The sequence below is a fragment of the Dermacentor andersoni genome, chromosome 5 (genome assembly GCF_023375885.2).
Source record: "Dermacentor andersoni chromosome 5, qqDerAnde1_hic_scaffold, whole genome shotgun sequence".
Lineage (NCBI taxonomy): Eukaryota > Metazoa > Arthropoda > Arachnida > Ixodida > Ixodidae > Dermacentor > Dermacentor andersoni.
The window spans coordinates 108,452,352-108,476,660 of NC_092818.1; the positions used below are offsets into that span (position 1 = coordinate 108,452,352).

General features: G+C 47.0%; 1 protein-coding gene across 3 annotated transcripts in view; it reads right to left on the reverse strand.

Moving 5' to 3' along the window:
- The window catches only part of LOC126531025 (uncharacterized), a 79,889-nt gene that overhangs the window by 16,726 nt on the left and 38,854 nt on the right, over window positions 1-24,309 (reverse strand). For 2 of the 3 annotated variants that reach the window (XM_072288255.1, XM_072288254.1), the window contains exon 2: window positions 12,745-13,094. The exons of the other annotated variant lie outside the window; for it this stretch is intronic. In XM_072288255.1, coding sequence (XP_072144356.1) covers window positions 12,745-13,094 — 350 coding nt within the window. The remainder of the gene's footprint in view (window positions 1-12,744; window positions 13,095-24,309) is intronic. 3 annotated transcript variants of the gene reach the window in all.

Consider the following 24,309-nt stretch of genomic DNA (forward strand, 5'->3'; position numbering starts at 1 on the left):
GCATAGCGAAGTAGCCATGAATGTGGTTGATAATTGTGGACGCTGTTCGACGTGGCGTCACTTTAATTCCGGCTGCAGAGTTCTACTTTTGTCTTTAGATTTGACCTGTTGCAGTGTTCTACTTTGGTCTTTAGATTTGTCCTGTTGCTCTCCTTTCTCTCTTTCCTTTTTCCTCCCCTCCTTCCTATCTTCCATTTCTGTGTTGCTGTCACCTCTCTTCAAAAGAGTAGGCAGGCGTTGTGCCCCTTCCAGTGGCAGTTGCCAGCCTGCTCCTCGCTTTCCCTTTCCTGATACCTGCGTATATGTGTATATGTGTTCAAAACAAATAATAATAATAATAATAATAATTGGTGAGAATCGTGATAAGGCGCGAAAATGCGGCAGCCTGAGGGGAACCCCACGTAAAAGGCACGTCTTTCTTCAGAAGTTCAGTGAGTGGTCGAGCGATTGCTGCGAAATCTTTCACGAACCGTCTGAAATAAGAACAGAGCCCCACAAAACTCCGGACGTCTTTGACAGACTGAGGTACAGGAAAAGCCGTCACTGCTCGAACCTTCTCCGGGTCGGGTTGTACTCCGGAAGCATCGACTAGATGACCTAGCACTGTAATCTGTAGGTGCCCGAAGTGGCACTTCGAGGAGTTTAATTGGAGCCGAGCCTTGCGGAACACGTCAGGGATAGCTGCGACGCGCTCAAGGTGCGTCTCTAATCTAGGAGAAAACACAAGGACGTCGACGAAGTAACAAAGGCAAGTTGACCATTTGAAACCTTGAAGCAGAGAGTCGATCATCAGCTCGAACATGCCGGGGCCTTGCATAAACAAAACGGCATAACCCTGAATTGGTAGAGGCCATCTGGAGTGACGAAAGCGGTCTTTTCTTGGTCTTGCTCATCGACGGAAGTTTGCCAATAACCAGATCGAAGGTCGATGGACAAAAAGAATTTGGCACCGTGAAGACAATCAAGAGCGCGGTCGATTCGTGGTAAAGGGTAACGTGCTTTTTAGGAATTCCGTTTAGGTGGCGGTAATCAACGGAGAAACGCCACGTGCCATCTTTCTTTTTGACGAGCACGACAGGCCACGCCCAAGGACTCGACGAGGGCTCAACAATGCCTCTGGCGAGCATCTTGTTTACTTCCTGCTGAATAACTTGCCGCTCTGCCGTGGACACACAATATGGTCGACGGTGAATGGGAACAGCATCACCAGTGTTTATCCGATGCTTAAGAAGGGACGTCTGCCCAAGTGGTCGATTATCAGTGTCAAATATGTCGCGGTAGGAAAGCAAGAGGCGATATAGGGCGGCTGTTTGGTCAGGTGCGAGGTCCGGAGCGACCATGGGACGTAATGACCATCGAGGTTCAAAGAATCCTGCGGGTAATCAGGAGGATCTGGAGACGCGTCGGCTGCAAAAGCAGTGACGTGGTCGTCTGTCACTGATCGGAGCGTGGCCACCGCTATGCTTTCAGGTAACACTTGCTTCGTCAAGCCAAAATTGATAACGGGGAGGCACATCCGATTAGCGGCAAGGGTTACAACGGAATGTGGCCCAGAGACGTCGCGCGCCAGGAGGACATCACAAATAGGTGCGACGACATAGTCGCCATCAGACATGGTTATCGTTGAGGCCAATTCGACCAAGGTTAGGGATTTTGGAGGTAAGCGAACAAACGCTTTAGTGCAGAGGGTGTTCGGTTGTTCGGGGCGAACGTCTGAAAGAAGAGGAATCTCGAGCCACTGCGAACCGGTGGATCAGTCGATGAGGGCAGAATGCGCCGTCAGAAAGTCGAGCCCGAAGATTAGGTCATGAGGGCAACTGGTCAGACGGTGAACAGGGCTGGAATTTGGCGGCCAGCAATTCCTATGCGAGCAGTGCACATACCTCTGATGGCAACAGTGGCGCCATTAGAGACTCGTACGGCTCGAGTGATGGCAGGCATAAGAACTTTTTGAGGCGACGACATAAGTTAGCGCTCGTTATGGACACTTGGGCTACAGTATCAATTAATGCCGTCAACGGAACACCATCTACGTCTACTTCAATTAGGTTCGTATTGGTGAGGAGCGTCAACGGAAGATTTGGACAGGATGAACGTGACGCAGCACTACCTCCAAGAGCTGCATGGCCTAGTTTTCCGTCCGGGATGGTCCATAAATGGTCGGCGACGAATAGCGCAGTAGCTGGGGTGACGGGGACCGACGGTGCTGAGGTGACGGCAAGCGAGCAGGACGACGGAAATCGACGGATACGTCAGAGGTAGGAGGCATACGGCGAGGCGAGTAACGGCGCGGGTCGGCATGTGGCCGAGGAGACGAGGAGAAGGAGCTAGAATACGGCGACGTCCAGGAGGTGCGGCAGTGGCGAGCTACGTGGCCAATGCGGAGGCAACGGAAACAAATGGGCTTGTCGTCCGGAGTTCTCCACTCGGCAGGGTTGCGGTATCTGGGAGGGCAGTACAGATCGGCGGAGCAGTTGGCACCGGTCGGGCGTCAGGTCGGGAGACGGAGCAGGCAGCAGGAAAACCTAGGTTTGCAAATTCTTACCGTACAACTGCCTGATAGAGGGAGATCGCTGAGGCTGGTTGGTTAATGGTGGGTTCAAGTGGGCGTGAAAGGAACGCCGCAGGACTTGTAGCCTCGAGTTCGCGGCGAACAATACGTGTGACGTGCTCATTTAAAGGTGGTGAAGCGGTAAGGTCAACGCAAGATGACGTCGCAGCCGTGTTAGGGAGCCGGGAGAACTGTGGAATGACGCGGCGGATTTTGCTGAGCTCAAAGCGGCGGCATTCCTTGACAATGACGTCAATGGCGGACACATTTTTGAAGACCAACAAGTTGAAGGCATCGTCGGCGATCCCTTTGAGTACGTGGTCGACTTTGTCAACCTCAGCCGTTTTCTCGTCGACCTTCCGGCAAAGAACGAGCATGTCTTGTATGTATGAGACATACGATTCAGTAGAAGGCTGAGCTCGGGTAGCAAGCCCCTTTTTAGCAGCCAGCTGCCGACCGGTGGGATTTCGTTGACGAGCTTCTCCTTGAAAGCATCTCAGTTAGAGATCTCGTCCTCGCGTGTCCGGAACCAGACACGAGCAGTTCCGCCCAAGTATAACAGGGCATTCGCTTGTATAATGGTAGGGTCCCATGGTTGTTTTGGCTAGCACGCTCATACAGGTTCAGCCAGTCCTCAACGTCGACATTAGCTTGGCCGGAGAATATTCCAGGATCGCGGGGATTTGTAACCGTAACGTACGTTGTTGTCGGGGTCGCAGGAGTTGATGGATACAAGGTGTCGTCAGCGGGAGCCATGGCGGAAAGCGGGACATTGCGGCCGCTGCAGAGGTCTGTGGCGAGGATGGCGAACGGTACCCTTCACCACAACGTTACGCGAAGGACGAGTCAGTAAGACGAGCAACTAGATACAGGTTATATTTACAACAGCGGTTGTATTCACAGCGCGAGCCAACTTCGTTCTTCCTCCTCTTTTCTCGAGTGATGGCGCCCACGCGCCTCGTTCAAATAATCAAATATCACACGCGTGTAGCAATATGACGCACTGATAGCTCTTGCTGCATTACGGGGTTTAGCATGCCGAACTGTTACAAGCGCAGCTAAGATGATTATTAAGTATGTGCATCCGTCTAACATGCTCCATCTGCTTAACAGTGCATGCCCCCACTGTATACGTCACGCCACTTGGTAATCCTCGTGATTGAGTACATACGCAGGTAAATAAACGTGTCCATCAACTACGTCGCTCGTGGAAAGCCATCCGTGGAGCTGTGCATGTCTGCCAGACTGATCGTGCGTCTGCGCTCACAGTCTCGCGTCAAGGAGCCATCGCCAGGCGTCAACCGCGTACACCGGTGGCAGCCGCTCGCGCGGGCTGCACAGCAGTAAATCACTCTGTACACACAATTCTGTGGGGAAGCCGTACAATCTGATCTTACGAGTAACCAAAGGAAAATGAGAATGAACGCAGTGGATAGGAACCTGGGGCCAAATTGTCAAAGCTTATTTCTTCGTAAGTGCCATTTGCCACTGGCAGTAGCCTTCGCTAATGTCCAGCAGCAGGATTGCCCGCAATTTTCTCTCACGAACAATTTTAGGGTAAGAACTGTTTGTATACACGTGCCCCGGTGATGATCTTTCTTTATGGGGACGGGGAAGACTAGAATGCGCGGCTTTCAGAAAGGAAGTGACAAAGTTGCAATAGATTAAGAAGCTTGAAAGGCATCTGCTGCACTGTATACGTTACAGCGCGACAACGCCTTCCCGTTTTCACCAATGGGAACGCCAACTTCCTTGACTTTTCAAAAGAGCTCTACAGAAATAAACACGGATATGCTGTGAAAACCTGTGCTCTTGCATACGAACGTAGAAAGAACCCCGTGGAAGTGCCACGAAAGAAACTAGTTGGAATGTTGTGTGCCGCGAGTTCAATGTTTTTTATGGAACGTAAAAGAGTCAAAACACGTTTTAGTGAATCACAATATCTATTAGCGCAAGAATTGTAAGGTATGGCCAAATGATTCTTGCTTCTCCTGAATGAGCAACAAACACTAATTTGGACGATTGAAAAAAAATTATGGGGTTTTACGTGCCACAACCACTTTCTGATTATGAAGCACGCCGTAGTGGAGGACGCCGGAAATTTCGACCACCTGGGGTTCTTTAACGTGCACCTAAACTAAGTACACGGGTGTTTTCGCATTTCGCCTTCATCGAAATGGGGCCGCCGTGGCCGTGATTCGATCCCGCGACCTCGTGCTTGGACGATTGAGTGTATTATGCTGCATTATTACCAATTCGTCTAATAAGTCCGGACAACAAGCTAGGAGAGAAGTTATATAATTCTCTGACCATTTCTGACAGAAAAACAAAAAAACAAGGTTGAACCGGTTCTTTGTTATATGGAGCTCAATTTATTTTTGCTTGTGCGTCAGCAGAACCCTTATACCATGCTTTAACAACATAAAACAAAGTATAACGTAAATTGGTGTCTTAGACATCGAAGGGAAAATTCGGTTGTGTTAGCTCGAAAAAATGAATCCGCGGAACCAGTGAACCAGTATTGGTTCCTTTGCTTCATTAACAGTATATTTGAGGAGAAATATAGGAATTCATTAAATTTTTGTGTTTTGCGTGCCAAAACAACCACATGATTATGAGACACGCCGTAGTAGGGGACTTCGGATTACTTCTGACCATCTGGGGTTCTTTGACGTGCACCGAATGCACTATAGGTGGGGAGCTTTCTGCATTTCGCCCCCCCCCCCCCCCCCCAACCCTATCGAATTGCAGCCGCCAAGGCCGGGATTTCAATCCTCGCTCGTGGGCTTAGCATGGCAATGCCGCGGCCGCTACGCCACCACGTTGGGTGAGCATATCAAGTACTCGCTGAAAGTAGTAACACCTGCGAAGTTACTAGTTTAAACCTTCAACTTGTATTGCGGTTTTGCTGCAGTGATATTAATTATGAATCACACCAAGTGTCTTTTGTAAGCCGTATCACGGGAGAATGCCTACAAAGTTATTTTATCACCGCGAGAGTGGGTTTTAAAGGGGCGCAGGTGTAAATATTTGTATGCCAAGACAGTGTGCTGCAACAATAATTGTGTGCGCTTGCATTCAACGCGACGGCTCCTCTCCAGTAAACACCTTTTACTTTAGGAACAATTGAGCCTACGTCATTCTTGTCGAGCTGGAGACAGTATTGCGCCAGTAGACGTCCAAGTTTCCCCGGATTGTCCACCTAAGCCTCAGCGCGTCGAATTGAAATTTATACTTCGGACAGAAAAAGGAACTCGCTTTCGTGAAGAAGTGTCCAGTTAACGCTCCCGCAATTTTTTTTTATTATTGAAATGAATAATAGGTGAGGTTGGCGCCTTTATGGTGGCACCGGCTACTCCTTGTGACTTGCCAAAGGAAACAAATATGCGCAAGAATGGAGAATAATGTAAGGAAATATGGCCCTCAGTAGAACACCGGAGAATAAAACCATACATTCCAACAGCGCATGCATCACTGTTTTGTGCATGAGTTCAGTTCGCATACGCATATATCAAGTAACAATTTTCAATAGCCAAACACAGAACACATGTAATTACACTGCAAGCAAAGAACAGAAGTAATTACACATAGTGTTAAAATTGTGATCACCACATAAATCAATTTGGAACCCAGAAAATTTACATCACTCATTTAACTTATTAGGATAAACTGAAATATGATATCTCCCCAAACTGTTTGTGTCCTCAAAAAACTTTTGCAAAGCAAGAAGTGCTTTTTTCTTAAGGCCTGCAATTGGCTATGGACCTGACTCATTTCTCGCGTGAATAGTCTTCTGTCTACGAGCAACAAGTTTGCTTCTAAATTGCCTTCGTTGTGGATTAAATTTAATGCACTCGAGAAGGAGATGGATGGCCACAAGACCACTGAGCACTAGAGCCACGTTTTGTGCTGTACCATGACTGTCTCTTAAATGCAGGACTAAGCCGCAGGTGGTGCACTAATGTTTCGAATTGTCTGTTTTCTCTCAGCTTTCACGGTTTATATATGGTTCTACTATAAAGTATAACTCCGAGTTCTTAGATTGCTCATCAAACCAGGTTGTTTTGCTGAGAAGACAGGATAGCTGTCTCAGGAGCACGTGGACTTCACTACGCAGATGGGGAAGATTGATTGTCTCTGCCTTATTGTGCGCCCGATTCGCAGCAGTGTCTGCTCATTCATTACCAGGAATATTGCAGTGCCAGGGTGTCCACTGCAATTCAATTACGTGATTGCTTACGTAACTGCGCTTGCTTTTGTTCGTGCACATAAATGCACCGGCCCGACTTCCCGCTCAACGTACTTTGTATATGTTCAAGAACTTTCACACTCTGGCAAACGGTAGTCAAATCGCAGCCATATCGGCACGCGAGACCTCAAGAAGAAAGCTAGAATGGATGCGAGGGTACGAGCGCATAAGTGAACGAGGTACCCATTTCCTGTGCACTGAAGCACCGCGAAGCTGCGGTTAGAAAAACTCCCCTTGGCTGTCACGCTTCGACGAATCGCCGGGTGGTAAAGAGTATCTAGGCCGGCTATCGCGCACCGCCTCTCATTGGCAGCCCCCGCTGCCGCTGCGTATTTCCCTCCGTTCCAAAGAACTTTTCGTGAGCCGGTGTGTTTCACTCAGCGAAAAAGAGAGAGAGAGTAGAATACAGGAAGGCAGGGATGTTAACCAGTCAATAGTCTGGTTGGCTACCCTACACTGGGGGATGGGCGAAGGGGAAGAGAAAGCGAAAGATTTCGTGAGTATTAAGCACGGCACGTAGACATAGGGGAACTCGTCTTTGAAATAGTGTTATTTTAACACGACGTGAATTATGCCCCTAATTACGGCCGTGTTCTATCGCTAAGGACACTTGTCTTATTTTTTCGATATAAAAATTTTATCGGGTCTTGCCCGCTTGAAAGGCTTTTTTATTTGTCATAAAAAAGGTTCTAATTTTTTTATAAAGGATTACTATAAACGTATTCATGTTTCAAATTCTCACAGAAAGATTTCATGCGCTATGAATCCTGTAATTCTTGCTCAGGTATAATGCGTTCTTATATTTCTCCCCTTTATTGCCAAAGAAACCTAATTGATTTACCCCAAGTGTTATACATTACGTTCACGGCTTTTCCCTCGAAAAATATCGTTTGTGGGATAAATATTGACAAGTCAAACATATTATTCTCTTCGTAACAGGCCCCAAAATACTGCGAACACTGCCATTGCAGTCTATTGATCAATAAAGACTGGTTCTGCTAACTTTTCAAATGCGTGTATTAGAAACTTGTAATGACAATGAGAGCGGGCCGTTCTTTGTATGTAGCTGCTTTTGTGTCATCATACTTTTCTGCGATTTATTAATTTCTGCGTGTGTTCACTTGGACAACTGGCAGCAGTTCGAGTGCACTGGGTAGCTATTAGGCTGGATAACTAAGCGAGTTTTTCAAGACGTTTCTTACCTTACTTCGAACTACAAAGGAAGCAATCAAAGAAACACCAAATCATGCGCTCGCACACCAGCGTGTGCTCCGGGAACCTAATCTTGAAGATCTCGCGTGCTTCTTTGAAAGGAAGAAATTTCTATAGTACTGAAAGCATGCCTCTCAACTTTCTCGCCGGATTGATGAAAAAGAGAAAACACGAGAAGACTGGAAGGAGAATAAAACTAAAGAAAGCTATTTCGTTGAAACTCTAAGAAAGCTATTTCGTTGAAACTTTCTTGAGTGTCTGGCGATATAACTTCATTCTGCGTTCGTTTTAGAGCCTGGGTAAGCCCTCATACACTACTTAGGGTGAAACAGGGCTGCGATAAATACGAACTTTTCTTCTGGATGGCGTTTATATTGAGCTTATCGGTTTGTAACTTTTCAGCAGTAGCAGCGTGAACGTGATGCCTGCAGCAACACGTGGTTTCAGCGCATCGCTGTCGGTTGTTATCTTTGCCTCCCCGCCTATACTTTTTCTCTGGCTTTCTCTCTTGTTTTCCTAGAAAATATTAGAATCAGCTGAAAAAGAACGGAAATGTATTTTGTGAAACAGTGCGGCATTTTTAATTAACAGCGTTTCATTTCATTTTTTCATTGCCGATGAGCTAAACCCTTCGGATGGTCCCAGAGGTCTCGTCTCAAGCTTACCTACCACAAGTGTAACGTGCCCATTGTAAATGCACGTTTAATTATTATTCCCTTCGGACATGTAGTATAATCCCTCTTTAATCTTCCCCGTTCGAATGTTCATTAGCGTTCACGAAAAGTTTTCTTAATTATTCGATCGCGATGTACGCATCACCATGCCACGTCAGTAGTTGAGGATCCGGTAACATGACAACCTATCATGCAAGTACCATGTTCCTCTGCCACCTCGTTAAATGGTAACTGAGTTCATATAGATACAAATGTACGGTTCTTATCAGGCGGCCACGAAGACATTGATTATTGATTCGGGCAATCCGTCGCGTTACTCACTAACGAGTAGTGGATAAAAAGCTTGCACGCCCTTAAAAGGAAATTTTGCAGGCCACTCGCCCTCCCGTGCGTATTGTCACAATTTTTCCGGCGGTTTACGTATTGGCTACTGAGCACTCAGATTACAAACCCCGTTACGGACCCCTTTTTTCCTCTTCAATAAGCCCCTTCCAAACAGTTTTTTTAAATCATTTTTTCGACAAAAAACTAAGGTATCATGTTAGGCCGCGTTCTGCCTAGCGAGCAGGAAGCTCACTTCCTGCCTGGCTACTTTATTCCTCTATGAGCCGTGTATGTCGAGCTGAGGCATCGGATGCTGACAACGCGCCCCCAGCTTGGCGCTGGAGCTCTTAGGGTAAGTGCGTCATGAAAGAAGCTTGTTCTGTCGGCTGACACTGTGGACTACAGAGACATCATTTTATATATCTGCGCTCTCATAAACGTCAGCCCAGGTCTACTTCTAGTGATTATAGGAAAGGTTAACTGGTTGGTCATGCGACCGCCTGAGAACTGCCTTAATGGACCTGGGGGTTGTCGGATTTTTCAGCGGACGTTGACGGATCGTTCTATTCTGTGAATTCTTGTCAGGCGTACTTGTGATCTTCTAGACCTCCCCGTCTTAACATTACGAGGACGCTGTGAAAACATGCCAATGCTGTACGATACACAAACAACGCAATACTGCTGCCATCGCTCAAAAATATATTGTTCCCAATGGCTAGAGAACGATCACATACCAGCAGCCAGGCATTCACCCCAACTCTCATTCATTCATTCATTCATTCATTCATTCATTCATTCATTCATTGCCAAAGCACCATAAAAGCTAAGGTGCCTGAGCAATGGTGATGCAGCCGCAGGCTCGATGTTCAGAATGCATGACAGTTCGCAGCAAAGCTGCAATTCAACGCTCCGTAGCCCTGTTTGCTTTTTACTGATTTGCTCGTTACTGATTTCATAGGTGCCATTGATGCCCGTTATTGTTGAGCTAAAGCAGAATTTTTAGCGTGGCCATTTAGCTTGGTCCAGTCGCTATGTAAAACGGTACTCGAAACTTAGTGTCCGAAATTATGCTCCTTCTGGCAGAACGTACAACCAACGATTTTGCAAACAAGCTAGCTTTTGCTTTCTCATTCCTGATTAAGGTATACAATAGATTCCCCGGACATTAACTCTGCACTATAGCTTCGTTCGCGCCGCAACAACAAGCAGCTGCCATCTGCAGGATTCCTGCACCGTAATAAGCGACAGTAGAAATATATTTCCAGATTCGGACCTAATAATATTAATTGCAGAGTAGCAGAAATAATAAGAAAGGCTGGACACTTCGGCTCCTTTTTTATTTAGCTGCCAGTGAGCGTATGCGCTGTGGGAGTAGGCTTTGACAGTATGATTTAGGGACACAGACAACATCACTATTGTCTGTGTCCCTCTCCTCCTCCTGTTGTTTAGCGGTGTTTTACTGCTCGTAATCATGAACCAACCAGCCCAAATGCGTACCCATCTGTTTGTTTGGTCACTCTCGCACGTTACACACGCCTTATGCACCTCATTGTTAGCACACACACAAAGTTTTCCCAAAGGTGCTAACTCAAATGTATTACGCTGTACTATATGTTGTGCAGAGATAAATAAATAAGGTGGTTTGGTTGTACCGTGTGCAGCATTCATAATCGGAGAGAAAGGGAGATGAAGAGGAAAGGCAGGGAGGTTAACAAGACATCAGTCTCCGGTTTGCTACCCTACACTGGGGATGGGAGATAGGCGTTAGAAAGATGACAGAGAGGAAAACGCGAAAAAAAGCAAAAAACACACGCACACACGGAGACACAAACACACAAAAGGCTTTCCTGTTAAAGACGTTCACAAAGGCCGGTATATCGCAAAAAGCGCAATAGCGCTTGCACGGCCTTCTGCTGTGACGTTAGGTCCCTTCGATGGTGTAGAATTCTTTTTTTTTTCCCGATAGCGGTTGGTCGTCCAGTTGGTCGAGTTCATGGCGAAGGCATTCCTTCTGTGGACTGTACTGCGGGCAGGCGCGCAAAATATGGTCAATCGATACTTCATGGCCGCAGTGATCACAGGCTGCGGTGTCGGTCATCCCTAAGCGGAATGCATAGGCTTTGGTAAAGGCAACACCCAACCAAAGTCGAAATCAAAAGCGTGGCGTCTCCACGGCGAAGCTATGATTGTGCTCGAAGACTTAATGTGGGATGAAGGGAGTACAGTCGAGAATTTCTTAAAAGGAGGTCATTCCATTGTCACATGGTGCACTGCCGAGCAAGCAGGCGGAGCTTCCATGTTGAGTCAGTTCTAGAAAGTGGAATTGATATGTGCGGCTCCTCAGTATGGGCTGAACGGGCCGCTGGATCGGCCCGTTCAGCCCATACGGCACTGCAGCCGTTCAGACTGCAGCGCCGCCTTTGAATCGCGGAATATTGTCCACTTGTGTGGCGGTTCATCACCAATGTAATGAACGGCAGCAAAGAGCGCTGCGAGCTCCACTGCCTTCAATGCTGTCGCGTGAGTCGTCTTAAATTTGATTGCAGTAACTTTCGCTGGTATAAGCATTGCCACTGCGAAGTTGTTTGGCAGGACAGATCCATCAGTGCAGATATGCGTAGAGTCACGGTAGTTTTCGTACAAAAATAGTAGCGTGAGCTGTTTAAGGGCTGGTGATGATAGATCAGTTTTTTCGTGATGCCAGAAATTGTGAGGTTGATTTTTGGCTGAGCGAGGCACCATGGAGGAATCGAAGGTCTAGCAGCCGGAGTGAAACAAGTTGACAATGATTCATCATGTGCGGTAATCGTTTGGCTGAAAGATGTGCGAGGTCTGTCTACTGGTAGAGAGGCTAAAAAATGGTGACGAGTAGTCCTGGTTAGATGCCTTATATGAGTCCTGAGCACTTCCATTTCAATGTGGGTCTTGACAAGGTGGTCTCTAGCGATTGCTATCGTAGCCACTGTTAATGCACTCCGAGGCAGGCCTAGAGAGATTCGGAGTGATTGAGCCTGAAGACTTTGTATTGTGCGTAGATTCGTTTTGCCTGTGTTCGTTATTGCTGGCAAGCTGTATCGCAGAAAGCCTAGAAAAAGCACCCTGTACAGTTGTAACATGGTACTTGTCGACATTCCCCATGTCTTGCCAGTGAAAACTTGAACATGTGGCAGATGCCTGTCAACTGTTTTTTCACGTATGATACGTGAGGGCTCCGTGACAAGTCCCTGTCGATTATGACGCCTAGGAACGTGTATGATCGAACATGTGGTATTATTTGGCTATTTATCATTAGGCTGTAGTTTGTCATGGGTTTGCGCGTAAATGGCACTAGTGCGCATTTCTCGGAGGAAATTTCCAGGACTCATTACGGAGGTAGATAGCAGTTTGGGTGGCGGCTCTCTGAATTCTCGCTCGCAACTGTAGGCGTGTTACTGCCGACGTCCATATGCAGATGTCATCCGCGTACATTGATAGCCTGATTTCCTCGCTAACTCAAACCGATGTCCACCAGTTAACGGGCACAGTGAGGGTCCTCGGGGTGCTGTACATCCATCACCGCGATGTAAGGGGCGGTAGACCCACAAATGCAGTCAGAAGTCCAGAAAAGCACAGAGACGGACGAGATGTGTTCCACAAGAGAAGCACTTCGTTTTCCTCTCATTTTGAGCGAAAGAAATATGCACCTAAATATATGATAGAAAAAGGCGCCACATCCCGGCAGCTTCAAGACCCACCTACGATGACGGTGAGGAAGAAGTGGTTCTGCGAAGTGCCCTGATCTGTCTCGACCTTGCATGTGTAGTTTCCCTGCATCGGAATGTGTGCGCTGAGGATGGTGATGAACGACGGCGATCGGTTGCTCAGGTCGACGCGCTTGTCGAACAGGTTGCACGCAGCGGATGGCGTCCCTTGCGCCGCACGTAGACCTCGGCGCCATCCTTGAACAAGAGGACGCGCCGCAGGTATTCGCCGGGCGGCAGCACGAAAAAGCAGAGCAGCGTGGCGCCCTCGCCCTGAAGCACGTACTGCGTCTTGTTGCTCTCCGACTGTAGCCGCACCTCGGTGACCACGACGCCCAGCACACCTGCGTCGAGCCGAAACAAAGAATGCTATAGTTTTATCGAGTACGGCCGCATGATCGCAGGGTACGGTAACCGATGTCTTGATCACATTGAATGACTCAGGACTAGAAAAGTAGAAAAAGCAGTGCTGACCTGACAACTTGTCACGTGTTATAGTCGCAGGACATGTCGAAGCCAAGTTGCACAGTAACGCTCGACACTGAACATTAACATCCACACTAACAACACACTACCATTTACACTAACTTGACACTAACAGTAACATCCTTTCCCACTAAAAAAAATGTTCACCACGCACGTAGAAAACCTAAAATGCTGCTGCGTTCACTCATTACATGTGCAAAACAACAGTTGATTTGGTGCAGACACATGATCACAACCAGTACGGTAATTTTGCGATCTTACGCATTGCAAGGATCGCTTTCTCGTCACCTGGAAGCCTGCCCATTTCCCTTTCCTCTGAAACCTGCTCCGTTCTCATTGCCTAAAAAACCTATTCTTCAGCGGCACAAACCTGCACTTATCCTCCCCGTGTCGTTGCTACCTTAAAGGGGCACTGAACTGACCTTCGGGCTTGATGAAATAACGCAAGTCCGCGGGTAGCATACCCTGCTGTGAACTTTTCAGGCAAGTTTTGCTGTCGTACGCGGTACGTGGAACTCGCAAGAAGAGCTAGAAGTCACCCCTCTCTAAACGCTCTCTCTTCAACAGAACCCTGCTCCTCATTCTCTTCTGGACGCTTTATTTCATAATTGAGCGGATGTCCATATGCGCGTCTGCTATTGGTAGCTGCGGTCCATTACGTAGCATAGAAACCGCGGCCGCTGCGGGTTGCTGCCACGAGTCCACTGCCTAAGCGCACTGAGGCTCCCTGAGGGCTTTTTAGTAGCCGAATTCTTGATTTCGGCTCAGCGAACGCCAAAAAACAAAAGGACAAAACGCAATTTTTGGTAATGAGAAAAGGAAACGCGGAAGGTGGCAGCACAGAAGCAGGTATAGTGGCAAGATTAGAAAATTTATAGACTATATATTTTTCACGGTAGGCAAATGTCAGCTGTTACTGTAGTGCACTTAATGCTGGTGGTGTATCGATCTTAGTCCGGCTGATGCTGATAATGACAATCGTCCCGAGAGGCTGGTAGCCCATCGCGTAAAGGCTTTACAGTGAACTGCATGTCGTCGTACGGTAATTTGCTGCCGTACAACGAATATGCAACGATAGTGAAGAAGGTTAGTATGCGCATCTGCGAGGTTGTTGGAAGCCAGAAGGACGGAGCTTTGGCAAGCTCACGTACCGCCCAACATTCCAAACGATCGAAAGACAGCAGTATAGCGGTCTCCTGTATATATATATGTATATATATATATATATATATATATATATATATATATATATATATATATATATATATATATATATATATATATATATATATATATTGTCAGCCTAGCTACGCCCACTGCAGGGCAATGACCTCTCCCATACTTCTCCAACTACCCCGGTCATGTACTAATTTTGGTCATGTTGTCCCTGCAAACTTCTTCATCTCATCCGCCCACCTAACTTTCTGCCGCCCCCTGCTACGCTTCCCTTCTCTTGGAATCTAGTCCCTAACCCTTAATGACCATTGGTTATCTTCCCTACTCATTACATGTCCTGCCCATGCCCATTTCTCTTTCTTGATTTCAACTAAGATGTGATTAACTCGCGTTTGTTCCCTCGCCCAATCTGCTCTTTTCTTATCTCTTAACATTACACCCATCATTATTCTTTCCATTACCCGTTGCGTAGTCCTCAATTTAAGTAGAACCCTTTTCGTAAGCCTCCAGGTTTATGCCCCGTAGGTGAGTACTGGTAAGACACATCTGTTATATACTTTTCTCTTGAGGGACAATGGCAACCTGCTGTTCATGATCTGATAATGCCTGCCAAACGCACCGCCGCTCATTCTTATTCTTCCAATTATTTCAGTCTCATGATCCGGATCCGCGGTCACTACCTGCCCTAAGTAGATGTATTCCCTTACCACTTCCAGTGCCTCGCTACCTTTCGTAAACTGCTGTTCTCTTCCAAGACTGTTAAACATTACTTTAGTTTTCTGCAGATTTAATCTTTAGGCTCACCCTTCTGCTTTGCCTCTCCAGGTCAGTGAGCATGCATTGCAGTTGGTCCCCTGAGATACTAAGCAAGGCAATATCATCAGCGAATCGCAAGTTACTAAGGTATTCTCCATTAACTCTTATCCCAAATTCTTCCCAATCCAGGTCTCTCAATACCTCTTGTAAACACGCTGTGAATCGCATAGGAGAGATCGTATCTCCCTGCCTGACGCCTTTCTTTATTGTGATTTTGTTGCTTTCTTTATGGAGGACTACGGTGGTTGTGGAGCCGCTATAGATATCTTGAAGTATTTTTACATACGGCTCGTCTACACCCTGATTCCGTTATGCCTCCATGACTGCTGAGGTTTTGACTGAATCAAACGCTTTTTCGTAATAACTGGACGTTATGTATAAGGGTTGGTATATATATATATATATATATACGAAGGTGGCCTACAACGACTTTTGCTTTAGCGTACACTGCAGTTTTGCGGCCTATTTCGCAACACTATCCTCGCACGTCAGAGGGAGAGACTCTTTCCTCGCTATAGATAACCATGACCTTCAAGATCGAAAGCAGCGTACAGGCAGCGCAGTCTATCTCAGTGGCCATGCGACAACTCAAACAGGGCACTAATTCAGCCGTGTACAGACCTTTTCTCATTGTACAGCACCTTGTGACTATAGTCTCGCAGATCGCAGCTGCAGAAGGCTACAAGAGCGCTGCTCCGATTCCCGAAGCCAACATTATACAAAGCGGCCGCAATTAGCAGCGCTGATAACTTCAAATATATCGGCGACTCCAGCACACATAAACTCTTGAATATTTTTTTCCTGCTCATGCTCCTTTTCCTTTTGTGCAGGGCAGCGAACCCGCCTCATCACATGCTTAACCTCCACGCCTTTTGTTTCATTCTCTCCCTTCACTTTTTTTTTCGATAGAGGCCGCGTGAATTTTTATTCGAAGCTACAAATAAAACGCTGCCAGCCCAGAGGTGAAGCATGGCGGTCAGGGCGTCGGCTTCGCTGTTTTTCCGCTCTTTCCTTTTCCTCTTAGTTCATTGTGCTAACATGCACACAAGCGCCTTTGGCTCTCAGGAACCGCATTATTTCTTTTTACCTTCCAAGTAATTTTCTCTCCTCCTCCTTTTCAACGCGGTTGAAGGAACTTGTGAATATAAATGGCGAATTATGAGGACGGGCTGGCGGAGCGTAAGATCGCCCGAGAAAGGAAGGTCCTTTCGGGAACAACGTTATGATTTTCGGCGATCACATTTGTGAGTGGTTCTTTTCTTTTTCTTTGTATCGTCGTAGTTTTGCTTTTAAGCAAGCACTTCGCTCTAAGGTTGATGTAGTTACACCTTCTTGCGTTCCGTAACGTTAATGAGGCAGTTACTTTGCAGACAGTAATTATTGCAAAGAGACGCACCATTTGCTTATGAACCGGACGCTTACGTGTTTCTCGCTCTCTAGAGCGCGCTTGCTACGTTAAATTTTAAATTAAATTCTGAGGTTTTGCATGGCGAAACCACAACCTGATTACGAGGTACGCCGTAATGGGGGACTCCGGATGGATTCCCACCACCCGGTGTTCCTTAACGTGCACCCTAGGCAAGGTGCACGGTCGTTCTTCCATTCCAACCTCATCGGAATACGGCCGCGCGGCGGCCGGGATTCGAGACCGCGATCTCGAGCACAGCAGCGCCGTGCGGTATACGCTGGGCTACTGCGGCAAAAGCGCTTGCTAAGTTGTGAAGTCTTCTGACATGAAGCTTATTTGCAGGGATTATTGGTCATGTGCAGGAAATCATGGGTTCTTGTTATTTACCATGGGCGAACGGCAGATGATATAACAAAAGGGAAAATAATTGGCAGATTCCACGCACTGAGGAAATGTTTATGAGAAGCTTTCGGCAGGTAACTGGCTATCAAGCATATCTTAGAGGAGGAGGAGGAGGAGAAGGAAGAGGAGGAGGAGGAGAGAGAGGAGGAGGAACGGAAACAAAGGCAGGGAGGTCAACCAGCTATATATTGTGTAGGTGGTGTTGGGTCAAGCAGAAGCGCGTTCGGTTTGCTGCCCTACTCGAGGAGAAGGACGTTAAGAGATGAAAAGATACAAATAAAGACAGAAAGAAGAGGGAGGATGGAAAGCACTAGCAGGAAGATCGTTTGCGTTTCTTCAAAGCACTGTTTGAAGGACTAATATAGAGGAGACGTTAGAACCAGTTTTGTTACCACATGGGTGGTCCGATACGGGAGTGTTTGGCGTGCTCTCGTTTTTAAAAGAAACTTGCTGCTCTGAGACGTGGCACACGCGTATAGGGCTATGGTGCAGCTGAAAATTATTCGCGCGTTCCATTCCTGTGTGGAAGAGACTCATTAACTCATTTTTTTTTGTTACCCGCAAGATTCACTTGCTGTCTGACAACAACTACTGCAAAAGCCAAGTAGCATTTAGTGCCAAGCAGAAATGCCTGACACAGGCGCACGCAGTCGTGCTCACACGCGCACACACACACCGTCGAATTTTATTAGATGGGTCCTATTTGTGTGCTTTAATTGCGAGGCCAAGCAGTCTAATACAACAGTTCGCCTTAAGATATGAAAGTAGTCCTTCAGACGCCTGCTGACCCAATCTGTTCATTTCCGTTGACGCTCCGTGTGACTGTAGTCATGAATTGAAGAGGAATAAGAAGACGCCTGTTCCCATGTCCGTATACTTAGCCCTGTTATCAATAGGAACCTATTGGCGAGTAGCCCAACAACATATAGGGCGATATAAAACGGGCGACATATACCAGCTGTGTCTTACCAGTACTCACCTACGGGGCAGAAACCTGGAGGCTTACGAAAAGGCTTCTACTTAAATTGAGGACGACGCAAAGGGTAATGGAAAGAATAATGATGGGTGTAATGTTAAGGGATAAGAAAGGAGCAGATTGGGTGAGGGAACAAACGCGAGTTAATGACATCTTAGTTGAAATCAAGAAAAGGAAATGGGCATGGGCAGGACATGTAATGAGGAGGGAAGATTAGCGATGGTCATTAAGGGTTACGGGCTGGATTCCAAGGGAAGGGAAGCGTAGCAGGGGGCGGCAGAAGTTAGGTGGGCGGATGAGATGAAGTTTGCAGGGACGACATAATCACAATTAGTACATGACCGGGGTAGTTGGAGAAGTATGGGAGAGGCCTTTGCCCTGCAGTGGGCTTAACCAAGCTGATGATGATGATGATGATGATGATGATGACGACGACGACGACGTCGACGACGATGCTGCTGCTGCTGCTGCTGCTGCTGCTGCTGCTGCTGCTGCTGATGATGATGATGATGATGATGATGATGATGATGTAGGGCGATATGAGAGCGGAATTTTCCATTCTCGACATATCTTTTTTTTTTTGTAGAGATGATTTCTTGGGCATGTTAGAAGGCTGTTTTATTTGACAACAAACCGAATGGAATTGAAGTCTGGGATTTTACGAGCCGAAATCACGATTTGATTATGAGGCGCGCCGTAGGGGAGGACTCCAGATTAATTTCGTCGACCTGGCTATTTTAACGTACCCCGAATTGACGCCATTTTAGAGTATAGCTAGTTCATGTCGATGGAGATAGACAATCTTATGTTTTTATACTTTTGTGTGCATGTCATTCATTGCAGTCTATAAAAACTCTGCAAACATTCTTCTGTGGTCTAGCTATACCCAACCAGTGGACTTTTGGCCTTATACTTTCTTTGGACTAACCTGCATACATTTCGTTTTGCAATTTTCAGGATAGCGATAACTCAAAGAAAATATTCTTCTTAGAGACTTTTGCTTTTGTGAAGTATACAGGCTTTGGAGAGTTCGAAGAGGTCTATGAGAAGGCGAAGGCGGTCTACAAGAGAGGGAGAGAGAGAAAGTGTGCAAAGGAAAGCATGGAGCATAACCAGAGGTAGTTTCGGTTGGCTACCCTGCACGGGCGGGGGGGCGAGTAGGGCGATAAAAAAGAGAAAGAGAGTGGAAGGGGGAGAGAACGAGAAAGAGAGACGATCACAAACAAACCGCGTACACTATAGCGCGGTAGGAGGCGGCCTCAGAGTCTATCGTGAATTCCAGTAGACTGTAGGGATCTTAATAGCGTGAATAATACTTTCTGCGCGGTGTTCTTCGGGAGAACTGAGCTAGATCTTTTAGTTATGACAGTGGACGATTGTCCAATTGGTCCATCACTCTGCACATCCCTTGCCTCTTGGCACCATAGCGGGGGCAGGCGCAGATAATGCGTTTGAGCATCTCTTCACAGCTGCATGTGTCGCACGTGGGGCTGTTAGCCATTCCAATAAGGAAGGCTTAAGAATTGGTAAATACAACGCCTAGCCACAGACGGTACAGCATGGTCTGTTTAAGTCGTGATAATCCAGGTTGTCGATGCCTCTATAGACCGTTTTTTCGTAGGCGCCGCCATATTGTGAACGCAGTGGCGCCGCCTATGAGCAGCGCCATACTGGCTTGGGTGAAAGCGGTCTTTTGCATGGCAGGTATACGCTCGGCGGTAGGTTCTGGCGTCTGTTTTCGCGATCGGGCGATCTGTTTAGTATGACGTGCGTCTTCTACGTGGTAAACGGTTCTGTGAGACGTGCTGAAGTGGTTTAAGGCGTCAGGGCCGGAATTTCTGCTGAGCGTTGAGGTTGACGGAACACGCAGCGCGATGTGTACGCGCATATCAGCCTCGGAGATCAATTGTGAATTTATGAAGGTTTCAATCACTGATGTGACCTTATTGCAGTTATATCCTCTATTTCTAAGCTGCGGTTTAGGAACCATGAAACATACGCGACGATCGTAATAGCGTGGGTACCGTTCTGCTACGATAGGAGCTGTGATGTTATATTTTGACAAGCGTTCGAACTGTTCGCTGCAGGTTACATTGCGTGACTAGGTTCAATGGATGAGGCTTCCGCCCCTGAATAAAATAGTTTTGGCAAGTAATAGCAGCATACCTTACAGTCTGAATTAAGCTTGTCCAGCAAAGGGACTGTTTACGAACGCGCGAGCGTCCTAAACAGTGGTAGGTGCTGGATTACAGATATATTTGCTCTATATACCGCATGATCCAAGCATACGGCATTAGCGGTTATATATTTATAAACGTTGTGCGACGTGACAGTGCGAGGTCGTATCGCGGCGTTAGCCCGTTTTCTCTTGCGTTTTCGAGAAAGAAAATGATAACCGAATTTTTTTTTTCGGTTGTGTTTGTTCCGTTCTCTACTAAGCCCTCACACGTATTACGGAAATTTGGTCCTCAAAAATGGGCATCGATTTTTTTTATGCAATCCCTCTGATATATTATGGCTGTATAGAGGCCAAAAAGGCAATGCCGAAGCGCACAGCTTACATTTTTATCGTGCTGGTTCACCAACCGCAGTGATCTGTGTTGAGCAGCGCCATCGGGCGCCTCATGCAGGAAGGGCTAGCGTAGACATACGGTAATTTGAAGCCTACTAGACTTGATATGCGCGAGAACGATGCCGGTGCATCACAAATATTTGATAGCGCCTGCCGCTTAGATGTTTCGTGGTTGCCTTTGGTTGGCCATGCACGAGCATGCGCTCTTAAGCTTTATATTTTACTCCCTACGCCAAGCGATCAGATAGTGAGCAGACTTACAATTTCATGCTGCTAATACAGAGACACCGGTTTTTCTTGTTGAAGTAAAACCGATATAAGCAAAATAGTTAACAACACATACATACACCGCGACTGATAAAGCGCGTCAAATTTTTGCGCCCCCAAGAGATGTTTGCGCCTACTGTAGTTACCGATACACCGACAGGCTTCCCTGACGACCTTATACGAACGGACATGGCGTAAATTTCATAAAGTACCATCTAAAACATCTCGAAATGGTTCCGCAGCACGCGACAGCAATACTTCCAAGCAGCGCCGCGCCAGATCGCCAAAGCCAGAGAGGAGGAAAGGCTCTCCGCGCGCTCTATCCTCCTCGCCCGATGAAAAGGCCTATATATCCGGAGACAACGAAACAAGCGACACATGGTGTAAACGGTCGAGTCCCACAGGGAAAAAAAGTGCAGTCACGGGGAGGTCTACAAGAAGTCTATAAATAGTATGCAGAAAATTATCCTTTCAGTAATGGCGATCCTGTAGACACTACTCTATTCAAATAATATGCTCATATTCTTCAGTCTCGTCTAGGTCTTCACGTAACTTGCTCCCTTTCCGCAGAATGAAAATAGGGGGAGCTTCACGTGATCCTGTTAATCCGGTTCATTTTGTGCGTGCCATCACGAAAGCTCACGGCTCCTGGGTTGTCCGACAGACAATCAGAGGAGCTCCTTCCTACTTCCACACTTTTTCCCTTTTCCTTTTCCGCTTCCCGACATCTCCGTTTTTTGAAGAGTGACAGCGATGTCGACTGCTTGTGACAGCACCGGCACGCTCCGCTATATTCACCGATGATTGCCGTACACTCCCCCTTTCTCCCAATCCCCTTTTTTATCCAGAGCGGTTCTCGTCAGGATTCCCTGGTTCTCGCTAAGCGCGCAGTTTCCTTTTCGAAAGGCAGCGTTTCGTTTGTGGAGTTGGGGGGTGTAGTATCTAGACTGCGCGAGCATCCATCCTTCTGGTTCTATGAGGAGGAAGAACCGTCGCCTCCCCACCGAGTCGACGCTATTCAGGGATCAGCGGGGAAAGGCGCCTTCGCGGCCGGAACTGGGCGAGTCGTCGACGAGGAGGGTACAGCTGCAGCCAAGTTGCGCCTATACGAGCACACGCGATAGATCGCCCTCGAATGCAGACTAAACAAAGACGCTGGCTTCAGCGCACGGAAGTTGATTGTACAAAGCATGCTGACTTGCCCTCCCGAAGACGAGCGAGTGTCTTGTGGCTTGTCTGGTAAGGATGTAGGTGATAGTGACTCAACCGACAAAAGCGAGACAGGAGGTATGTAATCGCATGCAATGTAATCGAACAGCGCAATCGTTATGCTTATTGATGACGTATGTGTTTCTCAAGCAAGTCGAAATGATTCGTTTAGGTACGTGTAGAAAAGCAAGGAAGCACCAGCCGTTAGATCACGTACAGATTTAAGAAATGAACGAGTTTTATATCACTCGTCATGAATGCACAAGTTTCAACTGTACGCGCATCATTTGCGTTTGCGGACTTGACCATATCCATCTTGAAGGTGCAGCGCAAGACGACAAAGACAAAAGGCAGGAAACATACAGGACAGCGCCGAGCGCACAACTATAACTTTATTAGAAGGTATACACAAACTTAAGTACTGCAACCTACACCCACATGCTCTGCCATCCATGGCGTCATTATCAGTGCGCAGGCAAAACGCAAAACCCTGTAATCTAATGCAACACTATGAAGCGGTATAAAAATGCAAATTCACTGTCATGCAAATTTAATGAAGACACGCTTACACAACGCGATCGTTTTTTTTTTTTCCTGGAATAGTAGGTATCAATAATCTCCCTCGCGCATAGCAAGCGGACTGCGAGGGAGATTATTGAGATCTACTATATCAGAAAGAAAAAGAAAAGGATCCCGTTGTGTAAGCATGCCTTCATTAAATTTCTATGGCAGTGAATTTGCATTTTTAATCCGCTTCACAGTCTAGCATTAGATTAGACGGTTTTAGGTTTTGCCTGTGCACTGATAATGACGCCATGGATGGCAGAGCATGTGGGTGTAGGTTGCAGTACTTAAGTTTGTGTATACCTTCTAAGAAAGTTAGTTGAGCGTTCAGCGCTGTCCTGTATATTTCCTGCCTTTTGCCTTTGTCGTTTTGTGCTGCCCCTTCAAGATGTGGAACCAGTACCAAGTCGCTCAAATGTCGATTCTTTTGATTATGTCCACAAGTTTTAAAGCACATAGGAGCAAACACCATCGTCTGTGCGACACCATTCTTAAAAAAAAAAATTCATCCGCCTCGGTACTTGCTCTAACTCTTCCGACGCGACGCGCAAGGTAAACAACTGTTGACGTCTCCTGAGGAAAGCAGTATATTTCTCCGCATTTCCCCGCAGTTTAGTGGCTTCACTTTGCTTTTCTTTCTCTTCTTTGAAAGCTCGAACACTAGAACCATTTGTTTCAGGGAAAGCCGTTCCTTCCTTCATTCTTTCTTTATTTTTCAAAGAGTATTGCTTCACGCAAAATACAAGGAACACACGTGGTAGAGTTGTATAAACCGAGGACAGCGACCGAATCTGCTGGAATTAAAGCAATATAAATACAAGTGCAAACGTGAAATGAAGGAGCATTAACGCACGTCGCTCCATACGGACGTTCTTCACAAGGGGTGGGAGGTGAAAGCGCTCCGCATACAGGAATCCGGCATTTCTCTGCGCTGGCACGCGCGAGAGTGAGTCATGCCCGGGCGAGCATATTTCAGGCTGGGCGGACACAGTAGGGTGCAGCGGTATCGAAGCTGACGGAGCCAGCAACCGTTAGCGATTAACGACGGGTTGCGTTAGGTTACTTCATTTGAAACACGTGTCTACCGCACGCTTCTCTTACTGTTACTTGTTCAGCGCAAGCGGGGTGTTGACGGGAACGTGCACAAAGAGTTCGGCATTGTTGGCACGCATGGTAAACCATGTCAAGCGCAATAATTAGACAAGGACCAACGAAAGGAGCGCCCATGAACAAGCAATACACCACTTTGATATAGCCAGGCTTCGAGGATAATATACGACATTTGTCATGTTACAGGGTGACTACTAAAACGACGAAACGAAATGTACCATCGAACAAACGGCATACAGGATACTTTGTTGAATCAAGTGAAGATGTACAGCAGGATGTTTTAGTGATGTCATTTGTGCAACCAGGAAACGTCTGTTGAAGAAATAAAAGTGTAGTCTACAACGTTATTCCGTGTTTGGACGGGGTCTTGTAGCTTCGCTTATGCCAGTAGCCCTAACTTACTCTGGCAACGTGAAAGCTGAAAAGGCCTGTGGAGACTTCGATAATCCAAGGACACTGCCGTGTTGGAAACGTCAACACTGGGCAACTGACCTGTTGCTCATTTCAGCCGCGATCGTAAGTGGGCGACACTTTGCGGTCAATGGCACGTGACTTTGTACACACACCGCTGAG